The 14,567-nt window shown below is 47.0% G+C and overlaps 1 protein-coding gene across 3 annotated transcripts in view; it reads right to left on the reverse strand.

Annotated features, from left to right (window-relative positions):
- PLB1 (phospholipase B1) overlaps nt 1-14,567 on the reverse strand; it is a 132,466-nt gene that overhangs the window by 85,385 nt on the left and 32,514 nt on the right. For all 3 annotated transcript variants that reach the window (XM_025261323.2, XM_044926117.1, XM_044926118.1), the window contains 5 exons: nt 11,669-11,709; nt 11,041-11,084; nt 7,658-7,748; nt 7,245-7,296; nt 4,989-5,075 (listed from right to left, as the gene is read on the reverse strand). In XM_025261323.2, coding sequence (XP_025117108.1) covers nt 4,989-5,075; nt 7,245-7,296; nt 7,658-7,748; nt 11,041-11,084; nt 11,669-11,709 — 315 coding nt within the window. The remainder of the gene's footprint in view (nt 1-4,988; nt 5,076-7,244; nt 7,297-7,657; nt 7,749-11,040; nt 11,085-11,668; nt 11,710-14,567) is intronic.

Genomic DNA, 14,567 nt, shown 5'->3' on the forward strand with positions numbered 1-14,567 from the left:
TTAGATTTCCTGAGTCATACTGCCAGTGTGTGCCCTCCAAAATGTTGACATCCATTTCTAAAGAATAAGTGAGTGTATTTTTGAAACCAAGGGTTGTTATCCATTAGACACATTAAACTGCAACTTGCTTAATAAATAATGAGCTGTAATCTGCTTTCACTGATCAAGCTCGCTTTAATTGTTTTTACAATAACTTGTATGTCCTCCAAGCATGATGGAGCTTAAACAATGAGATGTTTGCCCAAGTTGTTTTTCAGGAATTTGGAGTCAGCTGTTCACTGGTTCGAGCTCCAGCTGAATAATGGTTGAGACCTCCAAATGCGCATGTGTTGAGTGTTCCATTGGTGACTTTTTGATATCAGAAGACCCCGAATTCCACCTTCAGAACAGGCTGACACAGACTTTTTCTGAACACGTGTCCCATGAATAAGCAGGTATTAACAGCTTGGTTGCACCTGTGCAGAACTACAATTCCCTCACCTTTTTCTTCTCTCCAGTCACCTTTCTCCCACACTCCCCATTCCTCAGATCACCCTGTCTCTTTATCCCATAAATGTCCCGAGGTAGATGTGAGAATTGTTCTCCCACCTCCTCGCTTGGCTGCCTGCTGAATAAATCCTTTCTCTCTGCAAACCTTGGTGTCCCATGGCCCGCTGTGCATGGAGCAAACAAACTGGATTCAGGAACAAATTCTTGCAGTGTCAGTCTTCATCTTTTTCCTTTCTCCTCTCTCTTATTCTGATTTTTTTTCTTACTCCCTACATTTAGACTTTAACTGGAGAGCAGTAAGTACGAGTCCAGACCCTAAAATCATCCCTGTGTCACGGCTATGAGCCAGGTCACCAGCGGCCTCTGAAGCACCTACCTCTAAATAGCTGGACCCACCACAGCAGGCCTGAGGCAGCACTGTCAGTGTCTAATGAATGACTCCTCATCGTCTTCCTCTTACAACTCTGGTCTTAAGAACCCCCTAAAGAGCAAATGTGGACCCAGGCCCTTGTCTATTCCCCATGAAAGAGCCCCAAGGCCTCTTATAGGAGGAAAATTCCAGTTCCTAAGTAGGATAGGAACATATGTGTACAATTTCTCCTTAACAGTAAAATACCTTTATTTCATATGAACTATTTCAGGGAACCTGATGTATGTATGTTGCCAGTAAAGGTAGAACTGCTTTGAGGTCAGGTGGAAGTCGGAGCCCACAGTCTCAGAGTACCTCCTGCAACTCCTGAGACTACAGAATGACCCCTCATGGAGAGGCCACTGGGGATGCAAACTGCTGGGTAAGAGCTTCTTAGATGGTGGTTCTGGGTTAGCTGTGGCCAGAGGCACCACCAGGAAGACTAGGATGTGAGGGGTGGGTCTGTGCTGCAGAAGCAAGACTGGAGGAATGAAGGGAGGAAGCAGCCAACCCAGGCCAAGGAGGCTGAGAGCCAGGCCTATGAGCCACAAGGTCCTTTGGGGGGCAATGGCAGTGGAGGTGGGATTTATTCTACACTCAAAAGCCTTGGTGGTCTTTGTGCAAAACAAAAATCAAGATAGAAGAAAAAATGCAAGGAAGTGGGAATTGAAGTGAATGCTAGTAAACATTGCTACAGTGAGCTCATTTTACAGAGATTAAGTCACTGGTGTGTAGCCATTTAGAAATCAGAGGTGAGGCATGATTACTTTTGTCATACGTTTACAGCCAATTACAAGTGTGAGGTTCTAAGTGTGAACAAACTTAATCCATATGTATCAACACGACTAGATCTTGAGGGAATTTCACGTATTGACAAAAAAGAATCATTAGGTTGGTAACAGTGTTGGGAAGGTTGTAGAGAATGGGTGCGCTCAGACATTGGTGAGAATACGTGATATTGTGATTTATAATACAGAGTATATATTTGGTCTTTGTCCCTTTTTATGGCACAGAGTTTATAAACCATTGGAATTTCCTAAGTGATGAGAGCATAAAAGTGTGTTTTGCTATGCTAATGAGGTGATTTTTGGACTACATCTAAGGACAGGGGCTGGTTGCCAGGAGAATCAACCCTGTGGCTAGAGAGTTGGAACTTAAGTTTCCTCCCCCACCCAACCCCCTACCTGGGGCTGAAAGTTGAATCAACTGCCATTGGTCAATGACTTAGTCAATCATCATATTATATAATGAAGCCTCCATAAAAGCCCAAAAGGATAGGTTCAGTGAGCTTCCCAGTTGGTGACCACCTGGATGTGCTGGGAGAGTGGCCCAGCTGGAGAGGGCATGGAGGGTCCTGGCTTGCCCCAGTGTATCTCTTCCATCTGGCTGATCCTGAGTTATGTCCTTTTATAATAAACCAATAACCCAATAAGTAAAATGTTTCCCTGGGTTCTGAGAGCCACTCAAGAAAACTAACTGAACTCAAGGAGAGGCTTGCTGGAATCTCCAATCTATAGCCAGCTAGGCAGAAGCTCAGATGACGACCTGGACTTGGAACTGGCATCTGAAATGTGGGGTGGGGGGCTGGGCCCTTAGCCTGTGGGATCTGATGCTATCTCTAGGTAGATTGTGTTAGAATTGAGTTGAATTGTAGGACATCCCGCTGGTATCTGAGAACTGCTTATTGGTATGGAAAACCCCCTTACATGCTGGCATTGGTCCCAAGATATTAGACTATAAATGGGTTTGGCTCCTTTGGAGGGCAATTAGGTAGTCCTTAAAGATTTCAAGTGATGTATCTGATGACCAGCAATTCTCTGTTTAAGAATCTACTCAAGGCACTTCTCTTAAAACTGCCTTGATCATGACCCATGGTGTGAGGTATATTTCACATCACAACCCAGTACATACATATCTATATATAAATGAAACAAAAATAATCACAAGCCAATAAACTCTACATGCAATAAACTCTAGTATTTTATAGTTGATTCTATTCTATTTTTTATAATTTTTGGTTATAATCTTTTAAACTGATTTTTGACCCATTAATATACTTCAATCTACAATTCGAAATATAATTACACTATAATTGAATACAATGAAATATAATCACTGTATTTATAAAAACATTATGTTCAAGTAAATGAACAAGATTGTTTACAATAGTGAAACACTAGAAACACCTAAATGGTCACCAATATAGAAATAGCAAAATAAAATCTGGTAAACATACACTATGGGATATTGTTTAGCAATTAAAGGAATAAATTTAATCTATAAGTATCATAATGACTAGATCTCAAAAATATTTAGTGAAAAAAATTATTCAATAGTAGATACAATATAACACTATTTATATTAAACCTCTCTCATATACACACCCATAAAGGAATACTAGGAATTACAGATGTGCAAAATACTTGGGAGAAAAAAGTGAGAGGATCAGAGGTGCTGGCTAAAGAATATTTTAGCTTTAACTGTAATGCTTCATTTTTAAAAGGAGAAAGCATCTGTGCACTACTTGCATAGTTAGAAATTAAAAAAGTAAATAATACATAAATGGACACATGCACACAGGAATATATTGTGTACATATTTAAGAATCAATGTAATGTATTGAAGGAATAAATACATGAAAGAATGCAAGAATTCATGCAGCAATGCTTGAAGCCGAGATAAAATGTATGGAAGAAATCATGAATGAGTATAAGTGTTAATGAATACATTCAAATATTTAAAAAGTCAAATGTTAGCATGAACAACTCATCATAAATACCATAATATGTGCCTGCATGTAAGAAGAAAGAGTGAAGTTATGCATGAATAGATAACTGATGGACGGATGAATGGATGCATGAGTGGATATACAGAGGAATACAGCAATGCCTCATCGCTTGTTTGAGCATTCAGTGCATGAATGTGTAAATTCATGAGTACATGCTGGTTTGCGTGATGGCCTAAGTGGAGGGTGCCAAGAATAAACAGATAATGTAAATTTCACTTGCCATGGGAGAAGACAGAAGTGACGTAGAACAAGATTCAAGATCTGCATGCCCAATATCACTAAAGGAAGTGGAGTTTTGATGGTAGGCCGGGATTCGTGGAGCATTTGGAAGAAGGCATGAGTATGTGTTTGGGAGAGGGGCACAGAAAATAAGAGGACAGCACCCAAGAAACTTCACCCTTGCTTGTGCCAGGGCCTGGTGGAGGCCCTGGAAGGTGGCTGAAAGGACAGCGGGCAGGCACTTGAACTGTCGTAAGTGGTGGGGCCACCCTGGAGGCAAGCAGGCTCCTGGAGAATCATCCGTGTGCCATTAATGTCACCAGAGCTAACACTTTCACCTTCAACTGATCCTAACCTAGACACTCTTCAATAAAGACGTAAGTCACAGTCAGCTACATAAAATATTTTAAAAGTCACATATTTCATATCCCATTCCTGGGAATGCCAAAGAGCCTTGACAATATAGTCAACCTATATGAACAACTCAACAACTTTCCTTTAAAACTGGAGTTCACAGTAAACTAGTTAAGAGGCAATGCCAAAAGTACAGATCCCGCTTTAACTCCTGATGTCAGCATTTAAATAAAATTGGAGCTACAAGAGGCAAAATGATCTTTTATCAGAAAGTGAATTTTCCTCAGTTGTAGAATGATCATTGGCTCTGTTTGTCTATATCATGGTTCCCTTTTCCTGATAGGATGGTAAGTTAAAAATTCCCCCATAGCTCAGTGGTAAAGAATCCTCTTGCAATGCAGGAGATATGGTTTTGATCCCTGGGTTGCAAAGATTCCACTCCAGTATTCCTGCCTGGAGAATCCCCATGGACAGAAGAGTCTGGCAGCCGCAGTCCATAGGGTCGCAAAGAGTTAGACACAACTGGGCGACTAAGCATGCATATATGCATGTCCCTCAATATGGTTCCTTGACTCTTAGATATCTGTCCGTCTGTCTACCTGCCTGCCCTAACTTGGAAATATGTGCCATCAGGCCCAGCCTGCCAGGTGCAGATCAGTCAGGTTTAGTTGATTCACTCGGCACCCACCCCAGCATCGGCAATCCCTCTGCCTCCCGCCTGTGGTTTACCTGTTGGGTGGAGGAACACAGGTGGCACTGGCTAGCATTACTGAAGAACACATTGATGAGCTTCCAATCATTTTGAAAGTCAAGTTGCTGTAAAAAAGAAATAAAGGATGATAGCATGAAAAAGATGGCAGGGAATCCTGGTGCCAAAAGAGCTTCTCTCTTTGCGTGCCTTTCGATTTCATACAACCCCCTCCCCAAAACATATGTATCGATTTTTTCAAAAGGAGACATGTAGGGTAGGCATTTAAAGTTATAGAACTTTAGCATCCGCTAGATCAGAATCCCCAAGATCAGTGGCTCAGATGATAAAGAATCTGCCTGCAACGTGGGAGACCCGGGTTCAATCCCTGCTCTAGAAGGCAATATGGAAAAATTCATCAAAACTTTTTTAAGAGGCTTATCATTAGATCCAACAATCCATTTCCAAAAATGAGTCTTAAGGAAATGGATATGTGAAAGACTTAGCTACAATGATGAAGCCTTGTCATAAGACTCAAAAGTTGGAAACAAATAAATGTCTAAAACAGAGGATTGCTGTGTAAACTATGGAATGCTCATGACATGAAATATCATGTGACTGTTCAAACAGTGCTGGAAAGCATAACTGCCATCAGCAGAAATATGATATCAAGAAAAGCAGACTGTAAAAAGTATATACATCAAGTAACGGCTATTTTATAAAATGTATACAAATGTATGTGCTTGGAAAAATTATGGAGCGGAATATACACCAACTGTCAACAGTAATTATCTCTAGATATCAAGTTTAAGGATGGTTTAGGATGGTTTTAGTATTCTTTTGTTTATCTGTGTTTTCTGATCTTTCTCTAATGAACATGTGTTACTTGTGGAACAAAAAACAAACTTCTGTTTTGTAAGAGGCAGTATGGTGCTCCAGAGGAGCACTGGATGTGAATCAGGCACTTTTGATTTTAGCTCTAACTAACTGGCACCCCACTCCAGTACTCTTGCCTGGAGAGTCCCATGGATGGAGGAGCCTGGTGGGCTGCAGTCCATGGGGTCGCTAGGAGTTGGACACGACTGAGCGACTTCGCTTTCACTTTTCACTTTCATGCATTGGGGAAGGAAATGGCAACCCACTCCAGTGTTCTTGCCTGGAGAATCTCAGGGACGGGGGAGCCTGATGGCTGCCGTCTATGGGGTCACACCGAGTCGGACACGACTGAAGTGACTTAGCATAGCATAGCATAACTGGCTGTGAACTCAAACAGGTCATAAGACTTTCTGGGGCTTCAGTTTCCTCATCTGTAAAATGACAGGATTTGATTCAAGATCTCTGGCCATTTTCCAGAATGTTATGATCATTCCAGAAATTTGAGAAGTCTCTAGTTTGGAAGAAGCCACTCTTTATAGCATTGCTCCTATATTTGCCCCTCTCCTTGTATAAATTGGGATGACCTGACTTGAACACCCTGACTCTTTAATGAATGCATGGCTGGCTGAGACAGTGGCTTCCCTTGGTTCCAGTGGTTCAGGCTAAGTCCCTCATTAAAAGCTAGCTTGGTAGCAAATCTTGCCTGGATTTGATACTTGTCCATAAGGAGAGCACAAAAGATTAGAGGCGGCTTATTACAAACCCATATGTGAGCTTCTGAGTAAAGGGTGTCTACACTGCTAGGAGAGTGGGCACTAGGGCCCCAGGATGCATGTGACAGAAGCCTCCACCCAAGAACTAGAATGGGTGTGATGATTAATGATGACAGGAGCAGTCTCTTCAGTGACAATGGCAGCTGTGGGCTGGCACTGGGCACTGCCTCTGTGCTGGGCGCACCCAGCACCTCGCTGAATCCACCCCAAGCCCTGCGCTGCAGGCCCTCGTATTACCCTCATTTCATAAAAGGGAAAACTGAGGCTTAGCGAGGTTAAGTGCCTTACCCAGCATCACACAGGTTAAGTGCCTTACCCAGCATCACACAGCTAATAGGTGGAAATTCAGGATTCACCCTCCAGCAGGTGTCCCTCTAGAACCCTAGATTTCAACCACCTCGCTGAGCAAGAAGTTATTTAGTTCATCTGCCGACTTTGACAGGACCAAACTGGGGATATGAGAAGAGGCCCTGTGTTCTACTGGCCTCCAGAGGATACCAGGGGCAGGGGTGTTCTTGGAGGGCCCAGGCCACACTGGTTGCCACGCTCAGGGCATGATGGCTGCAGGGCCTTGGTTGCCTGGTGTCTTTGGTCTGATGGCCTCCCAGCAGATAGAACAGCCCCCAGCAGAGTCAGATGGGTTCTCACCTGGTTCTCTTTCATGTTCCTCACCAGGTCTTTTGCCTGAATCCACAAATCTCTGCACAGAGGGAAGGGAGTCAAGAGAAAAGTCAGTTAAACACAACTTTGTCAGGGGCTGAAAGCTTGCCGCTTGCCCCAGCCTACATGCAAAGCTCTGAGCAGGAGGCCGCACTGCACCCCTCCTGCGTCCTGGAAGGCAGACACTGACCTGATTTTTTTATTAGGCCCATCAACAGACTAAAGTCAGCACAGAAGACACATTTTGGCTGTGACTTAACACAGATCTCTCTTTTAAAGCCTCTTTGACTCTTCCAGCACCACCACCCTCCCCCCAACCCCACCCCCCATCAAATCCTCCCATCTAGATGCCGAGGACGACAGGGTGCCCAGCCCTGCAGAGAGCCAGAAAAAGAACTTACTCAGCAGCATCATGGTGTACCACTCCCATCCCAAGGGTGCATATGGGCTTCAGAACAGATGGGCTGAAGTGTCTGATGACATCTGAAAGGACTAAAGAGAGAGCTGGTTTGAGGCTGTGGTCCCAGCAGCCGGCGATCACCTGTAAAGATTGACCCACTCTGGGGTGAGGTGTCAGGGTCACTGCCCCTGTCCCAAAGCATGACCTGCCTTGGGCTATGAGGTCCACCTTGTAGCAGGCCCTTAGAAGTGAACAGAGTTGAGAAAAAGGAGCATCCATCGGGTGCCAGGCCAGCCAAGTGCTAAGCCCTGAGGGGTGTGTGTGTGTGTGTGTGAAGGGAAACTGAGGCTGGGGGAGGCTACACCAGCCACCCGAGGTGGCTGGGATCTGAGCCTGAGCACTCAGATCCCACAGTTCTTCACTGTCCTGCGCTGCGTACTCAGTAGGGAAAGTGTGCTGGGATGGGGGTCTTGGCAGGCTGCCTCCCTGCCCTCCCTCCTCCTGAGAGTGACAGCAGAGCAGGAAGGCTCCGGGGAGCACGCAGAAGACGCGTCCCAGAGCTGACAGCCAGAGGACCGCTAAAAATAGTGCTGTCAGGAGCAGTTAGGCTGTGTCTGCTCCAGAGAGAGGAGAGGGCAGACAGGGAGAGTGTCACGGCAGCGAAGTGGTGTCCCCCTCCCTGGCCTCTCTTTCTACCGCCCCCATCCACAAGTGCCTGGGGCTTTTGGGGGCAGAATCCAAAAGACAGCTTTAGAGGGGCTGCTTTTGAAGGAAGCTGACACTGTGCAGGTAGCAGAGAGAGAAGGTGCAGGAGAGCCGGAGTCATCCACTGGGCTTCGTCTGCTTGGGCAGCCCCCTCAGTCACCTGGGGCCACAACTTCTTCATCCTCAACCCAAACTCATGAGCCTCCTTTATGGCGCCCTGACCAGCCTACAGACAGAGCCCATCCCCCACGCGTGGTGGGAACCCAGTGCTGAAGGTGACAGGGTCAGTGTGGTTGTGAGTTGGTGGGGGTTGGGGCACTTTCTCTTCCTCACATCAGGAGGTTCTGCGAGGATGAATAACAAAACAGCCTGCTGTTGAAAGTCGTTCAGTCCTGTCTGACTCTCTGTGACTCCATAGACTATACAGTCCATGGAATTCTCCAAGCCAGAATACTGGAGTGGGTAGCCATTCCCTTCTCCAGGGGATCTTCCCAACCCAGGGATGGAACCCAGGTCTCCCACATTGCAGGTGGATTCTTTACCAGCTGAGCCACTAGGGAAGACCAAATTAAGGGCGTTTGTAAAACACTGCTTCTTTGTGATCAAACATGGCCTTGGGTCTTTTCACACCAACCTGCCCGTTATTTTATTCTAGGGCTGCTGGCACCTGCTCTGTCTTGGTTACCCCTCTCTGGAGTCAGAACAAAGGACGGGGGCTGTGGGGCTGGGCCACCTGGGTTCCTAGGGACTCTGCCACATACTGACCGTGTAACTTTGGGAAGGTCTGTTTACCTCCCTGAGACTCAGTTTTCCCATCTGCACAATGGCACAATGGCTGTGGTGGGTGAGAGGACACAGCTAGACTGGAAGAGCTCTAAGGTTCTGGGGTTGAAGGACAGATGGGCTGAGCTTGGGCCTCGATGCCCCTGTAGCACTTTCTTCTGAAAGACCAGTTGCTCCTCTGTGGGCTCGACTACCCAATATCGCCCCCTCCCTGGCCCATCCCTCTTAGCTAGACTGGCTTCACTGCCAGCTCCAGGTGAGTCCTGTCCCTAAGGGCACGCAGGTGCACCCTGCCCTCACTGCCCTGCCTTCTGCTGCTCCTCTGGCCAGTGGGGCTCCTGGCCATGCTGTACTTAATGGGGGGCTAGCAGGATTTGTTACCAGGTGGGGCAGGGACCCCCAAAATGGAGACAGACTTAGAAATCAGGTAAAGCCATAGCTGTGCTTACGGTTTCAGGATCTAAACTACATCCCATCTTCCTAGACTCTCCCAAATACACCATTTCATTTCTATTTTCCTACCAGTTAAAGGTAAATAGGGCCAAACCTAGCCTAAGCTGAGATAGTCACCAAGTCACAGGGGCCCACTCCTTCTGAACCCTTGACCCTTTGCAAGAGGACCCCTCCACCACTTTGGCCACCAATGTCCCCTCACCTGTCAATCAGATCCTGGAGGGCTGGACACCAGGCCTCTGCCTCCCCTGATGGATGGCAAGGGCAGATGGCAGGACCAGCGTCTTATTTATCCCTCACTTTGCAGGGAGCCTCATAATTCCCAGGTCCTTGGTGACATTCATGGGCTGAACTGACAGGGCACCAGTTACCTCACTTGTTATTATGCTCTGCTCGAGTGTCAGCTCAGGAGAGCATTTGCATTGCCACCCGAGTCTTTTCACTCTAATTATGGAGTGAAAAGTGGTATTCTTGCTCTTGGCTTCTGAACACCAGCCATAGGTGACTCTACCACCAGGCTAATTCAGCTGGCGTTAAGGCACTCAGGGGTTTCAGGATGACTTAATCGAGTTGCAAGGTACCTCTGATATTAAGTAAAAAAAAAAAGAAAAAGAAACATGCTACATATAACATATTCCTAAGCACATTAATATATAAAAGGCCAAAATGTTAATGGACTTCCCTGGTGGCTCAGACAGTAAAGCATCTGTCTACAATGCGGAAGATCTGGGTTACTGATTATCTGACTCCATGGACTGTAGATGCCAGGCTCCTCTGTCCATGGAATTCTCCAGGTAAGAATATTGGAGTAGGTTGCCATTTCCTCCTCCAGGGGATCTTCCTGACCCAGGGATCAAACCCAGATCTCCTGCATTGCAGGCAGATTCTTTACCATCTGAGCCACCAGGGAACCCCAATGATTATCTCTAGATGGAGGGATTATGGTTAGTTTTCATTCTTTTCATTTCACTTTGCTGAAGCCAATTGATATATCTGTTTTGTAAGTAAGGGGAGTTACTACAAAATGAAATGAACTGATAATTGGAGCTGGGTCTTCTCCTGGGTGTGGTGGTGGGGGCAGTGAATGGTGGACAGTTTCCAGACAAAGTGCTGTAAGTCCCGCCTTGGGGTCCTGGGGGAGAAGCCGCCTCGGGATTTGGGCCCAGGCACCCTGACCCCTCTCCTACATCCCTTAACCTTAACCCTGTGTCTCTTGGAGTCTTCTCACTCAGGGACCCTCGGACACATCTCTCACGCCTTCCTTTCAAGGGACGTGACTCTTCACACTCTGGCTCCCTCTCTGTCCTCTCAGAATGCCTCCCCTTTCCTCAGGCCCTGCCACAATGTGGCCAGTAGGGCACATCCTCTTCTTTGACCAAAGGGCTGCTGTGTTGGGAGGGACAGGGACAATCTGGATTCCAGCCATGAAAACACCGAACTCACCAGTCACCACTCCCATGCACGCTTGCGGCTCCTGCTTTTCAGTCCTGCAAGTAGAACAAACATACAAATGTCAGCCTGAGTTTGTCACCTAGCAATGCTTGCCCTCAACTGCTGTGGTCTCTTTCACAACAGGCTTTGGCTCAGCATTGCTCTGATTCTGGATTTATCCTTCCTGGAGACAGAGGCACACCTCAGAGGCCAATGGAGCTGCCAAAATGGGGTGAGCAGCTCTGGACCCTCCTCCCCGCCCCTCTAGTCTGGTCCCAAGTTGGAAGAGGACACAGACCACCACGTAGAACGAGCCTGACCCTGGTCCAACTCTGCTTGCATCCGCCAGAGCAGAGCACAGAGGCTGGAGGAAGAGCAAGAACCTCTTACTCAGCCCTTCCCGCTGTTCCTCCCTTATTCACCCCAGGGAGCCAGGGGGATTCCCGCACAGAACGCTGGATGAAGAGGCAGGAGTTTGTGTTCTGGTCTCCACTCTTCTGCCTGCCCCTAAGGGAGCCTGGAGCAGGCATCTCCTCCCTGGCCCTCAGGTCTCCCCACCAATGAAGCAGGGAGACAACAAGAGCTGATCAACCTGGAGGCTCAGCTCAGCTCTGTTGCTCTGGGGTTCCCAAACAATTACCATTCTTGTTCCTCCAGGTCGTCCGTCCCTGAGTCTGGAGGCTGGAAAAGATATGGGGTGTGAGCAGCCCAGCCAGGGAAGGTGGCAGAGCCTGTCCTGGGGAGACCCCAGCTGCCTGCCGTACACCCCCTCCCACCACCAAAAGGGAATCCCTGGATCCAGAAAATGGCCAGACCTGCCTGCATTCATTTTTCAGGGAGAGAAGAAAGGATGTTAAATTTTCTCCAAAGCTTGCTGGACCAAACTCAGGGAATGACAGGTATAAAAGTTTTCTTCAGATTAGAAAACTGGGTGGGAGAGCTTAGATTTAAACGTGTCTTTGTAGAATGTTAACATCCTTCATAGAAACACAATAAGTTGTTTCATTGTGACTTTCCATATGCTAAAATAATTAGATAATCTAATACACAATCTAAAATGTGTGTGGTCTGTCTCCCTTGCCTAGAATGAAAACTCCAGGAGGGCAGGAATTTGCCTCTGTTTTATATTCCTCAGACCTAGAACAGCATCTGATGCATCATAAGTACTCAATAAATACTCACTTGATACTATTTTTTGAATGAACAATGTAAGTGTTTGATTGTCCTCTTGGTAAAAGCTGAACCATACAGGACTCAGTTGGAGAGTTTCCCTGGTCATAGGGCTGAGGTGAGACCATGAGAATCTTGTCTTTTATGAGGTCCCAGAGATGCTTGGGGGCTTCCCAGATGGTGTTAGTGGTAAAGAACCTGCCTGCCAATGCAGGAGACATAAGAGATGCAGGTTTGATCCTTGGGTTGGGAAGATCCCCTGGAGGAGGAAATGGCAACCCATTCCAGTATTCTTGCTTGGAATATCCCATGGACAGAGGATCCTGGCAGGCACAGTCCATGAGGTCACACAAAGTCGACTAAGCACAGAGATGCTTGGAATTGTGCCCAGAACACTGAAAATGTTCAGCACATACTAGCTGTTGTCAATAGTAGTATTTTCACAGGTTCTGACACAAATTCTCTCTCTCAAAACTCCTAGAAGACAGTGTCTCCAGGTGTGGTGATCACAGGTGACAACGTACCCTCATTACCTTACACCCAGCCTGCTGCTGCTTCCCTTTAAAGGGCCTGCCTGTCCTTAAGAACCCAGCTTCAAAGACAGCCAGTCAGTCTGTAAAAATGGGCCACACCTCTGGTTCCCTCTGGGGAGGGCAGGCTGACATCTCTCTGGGATGGAGTCCTCTCTTCTTTTCAACAAGAGGGAGCTTGAAAAAGTTTTCTGAGGGAAGGTAACACATTAAACAGAAAACCACATGCAAATACAAGTCAGGTGAAGTCCTGAGGGAGGCCTGGCTCTGGGGCTGAGGCAAAGGGGTCAGCCTGTGCCTGGCCAAAGTGGACCTGACTGACAGTAGAGGTTTTCCTCAGAAAAGCTGGATGGGGGTGGTGAGGAAGAGGAAGGGAGAGAACAAGAGGAACAAGGTAGAGAGAGTATGGGAGAGCTCAGGGAGAGGTCACAGAGGGGAAGGCTGGAACAAACCCAGCAAACTCCTCTGCCGCCATTTTGCCAACTGCTGGCCATTTCCCCCCCATGCTCTTCACTGGCTGCATGTTCTGTGGCCCTAGAGACACATAACTGAGACGCAAGCCCTGGCTTTGAGGAATTTGATAGAGTGGATTATAACCTCCCTAGCATGGCAAATGTCTGTGACTCTTAGTTAAGAGGGATAAAAGTCACAGATAGCATACTGCTGCTGCTGCTGCTAAGTCGCTTCAGTCGTGTCCGACTCTGTGTGACCCCAGAGAGGGCAGCCCCCCAGGCTCCCCTGTCCCTGGGACTCTCCAGGAGAGAACACCGGAGTGGGTTGCCATTTCCTTCTCCAATGCATGAAAGTGAAAAGTGAAAGTGAAGTTGCTCGGTCGTGTCCGACTCTTCACGACCCCATGGACTGCAGCCTACCAGGCTCCTTCATCCAATGGATTTTCCAGGCAAGAGTACTGGAGTGGGGTGCCATTGTCTTCTCCGTAGCATACTGCAGTGTAACCCTATTTAGGTCATACACACTTTCTCTCTCACACACACACCCTATATATTGAAGTGTGTGTGTGTTTGTATATGGCTGTTGAGACAAGAGAATAGGAGATATGAATGAGATCTTCCATTTTTTAATACTATCTCCATGTGTTTTCATTTTTTCCCTATAATGAACGTCTGTCACAAGTGTTAGTTTGAAAACAATTTTGATGACTCTGATCTTTAACACTCTGTGAGGAAAAGGAAGTCCAGAGCAATTAAACAAACAGGTGCTGGCATCGGTCACAAGGAAGCGCTAGGCCTTGGAAGCTCCAGGAATTTGGAGCAAAAGCACCGGCTTTCCACCTTTCTTTTTTTTAATTTCACTATCTTCCATTGTCTTTCCCTATCCTGATGTCTTTCATAAACCAGGCTCAGTTCATGAGAGCTGACTCTCAGGGCAGACAAAAGCAGGCAGCTTCCTACGAACTGTGCTCTTGGGGCTTATCCTGAAGGTTGAGGATAATGATCGGGGGCTGGGAGACCATCATGGACTGAAAGCATCTCCCAGCACCCTGGGTTCCCAGGAGGAGAGAGGGTGAGCTGAGTGACAGCAGGAGCTGTGAGGCTGAATAATTCATGAGTCAAAGAACTCTCTCAGAGCCAGGACCAAAGAGTGGAAACCGCTGATTGGTTTAACTTTAGAAACCTGGCTTGGAGTGGAGAGTTCCCTGCAGGGAATTTCCCTGCCTCAGGAAGGAGAATGCGCGAGTCCTCCAGCCAGTGTCACACTCCGGGCTCTGCGATGTCACCGTCAGCATTCAGGGACATACAGGCTCAGCAGCGGCAATGTGCTCCTCGGGGCAGAAAATCTCTCTTCTCATTATTCCCACCTCTCCTTTACATCCCTCCC

The sequence above is a fragment of the Bubalus bubalis genome, chromosome 12 (genome assembly GCF_019923935.1).
Source record: "Bubalus bubalis isolate 160015118507 breed Murrah chromosome 12, NDDB_SH_1, whole genome shotgun sequence".
NCBI lineage: Eukaryota > Metazoa > Chordata > Mammalia > Artiodactyla > Bovidae > Bubalus > Bubalus bubalis.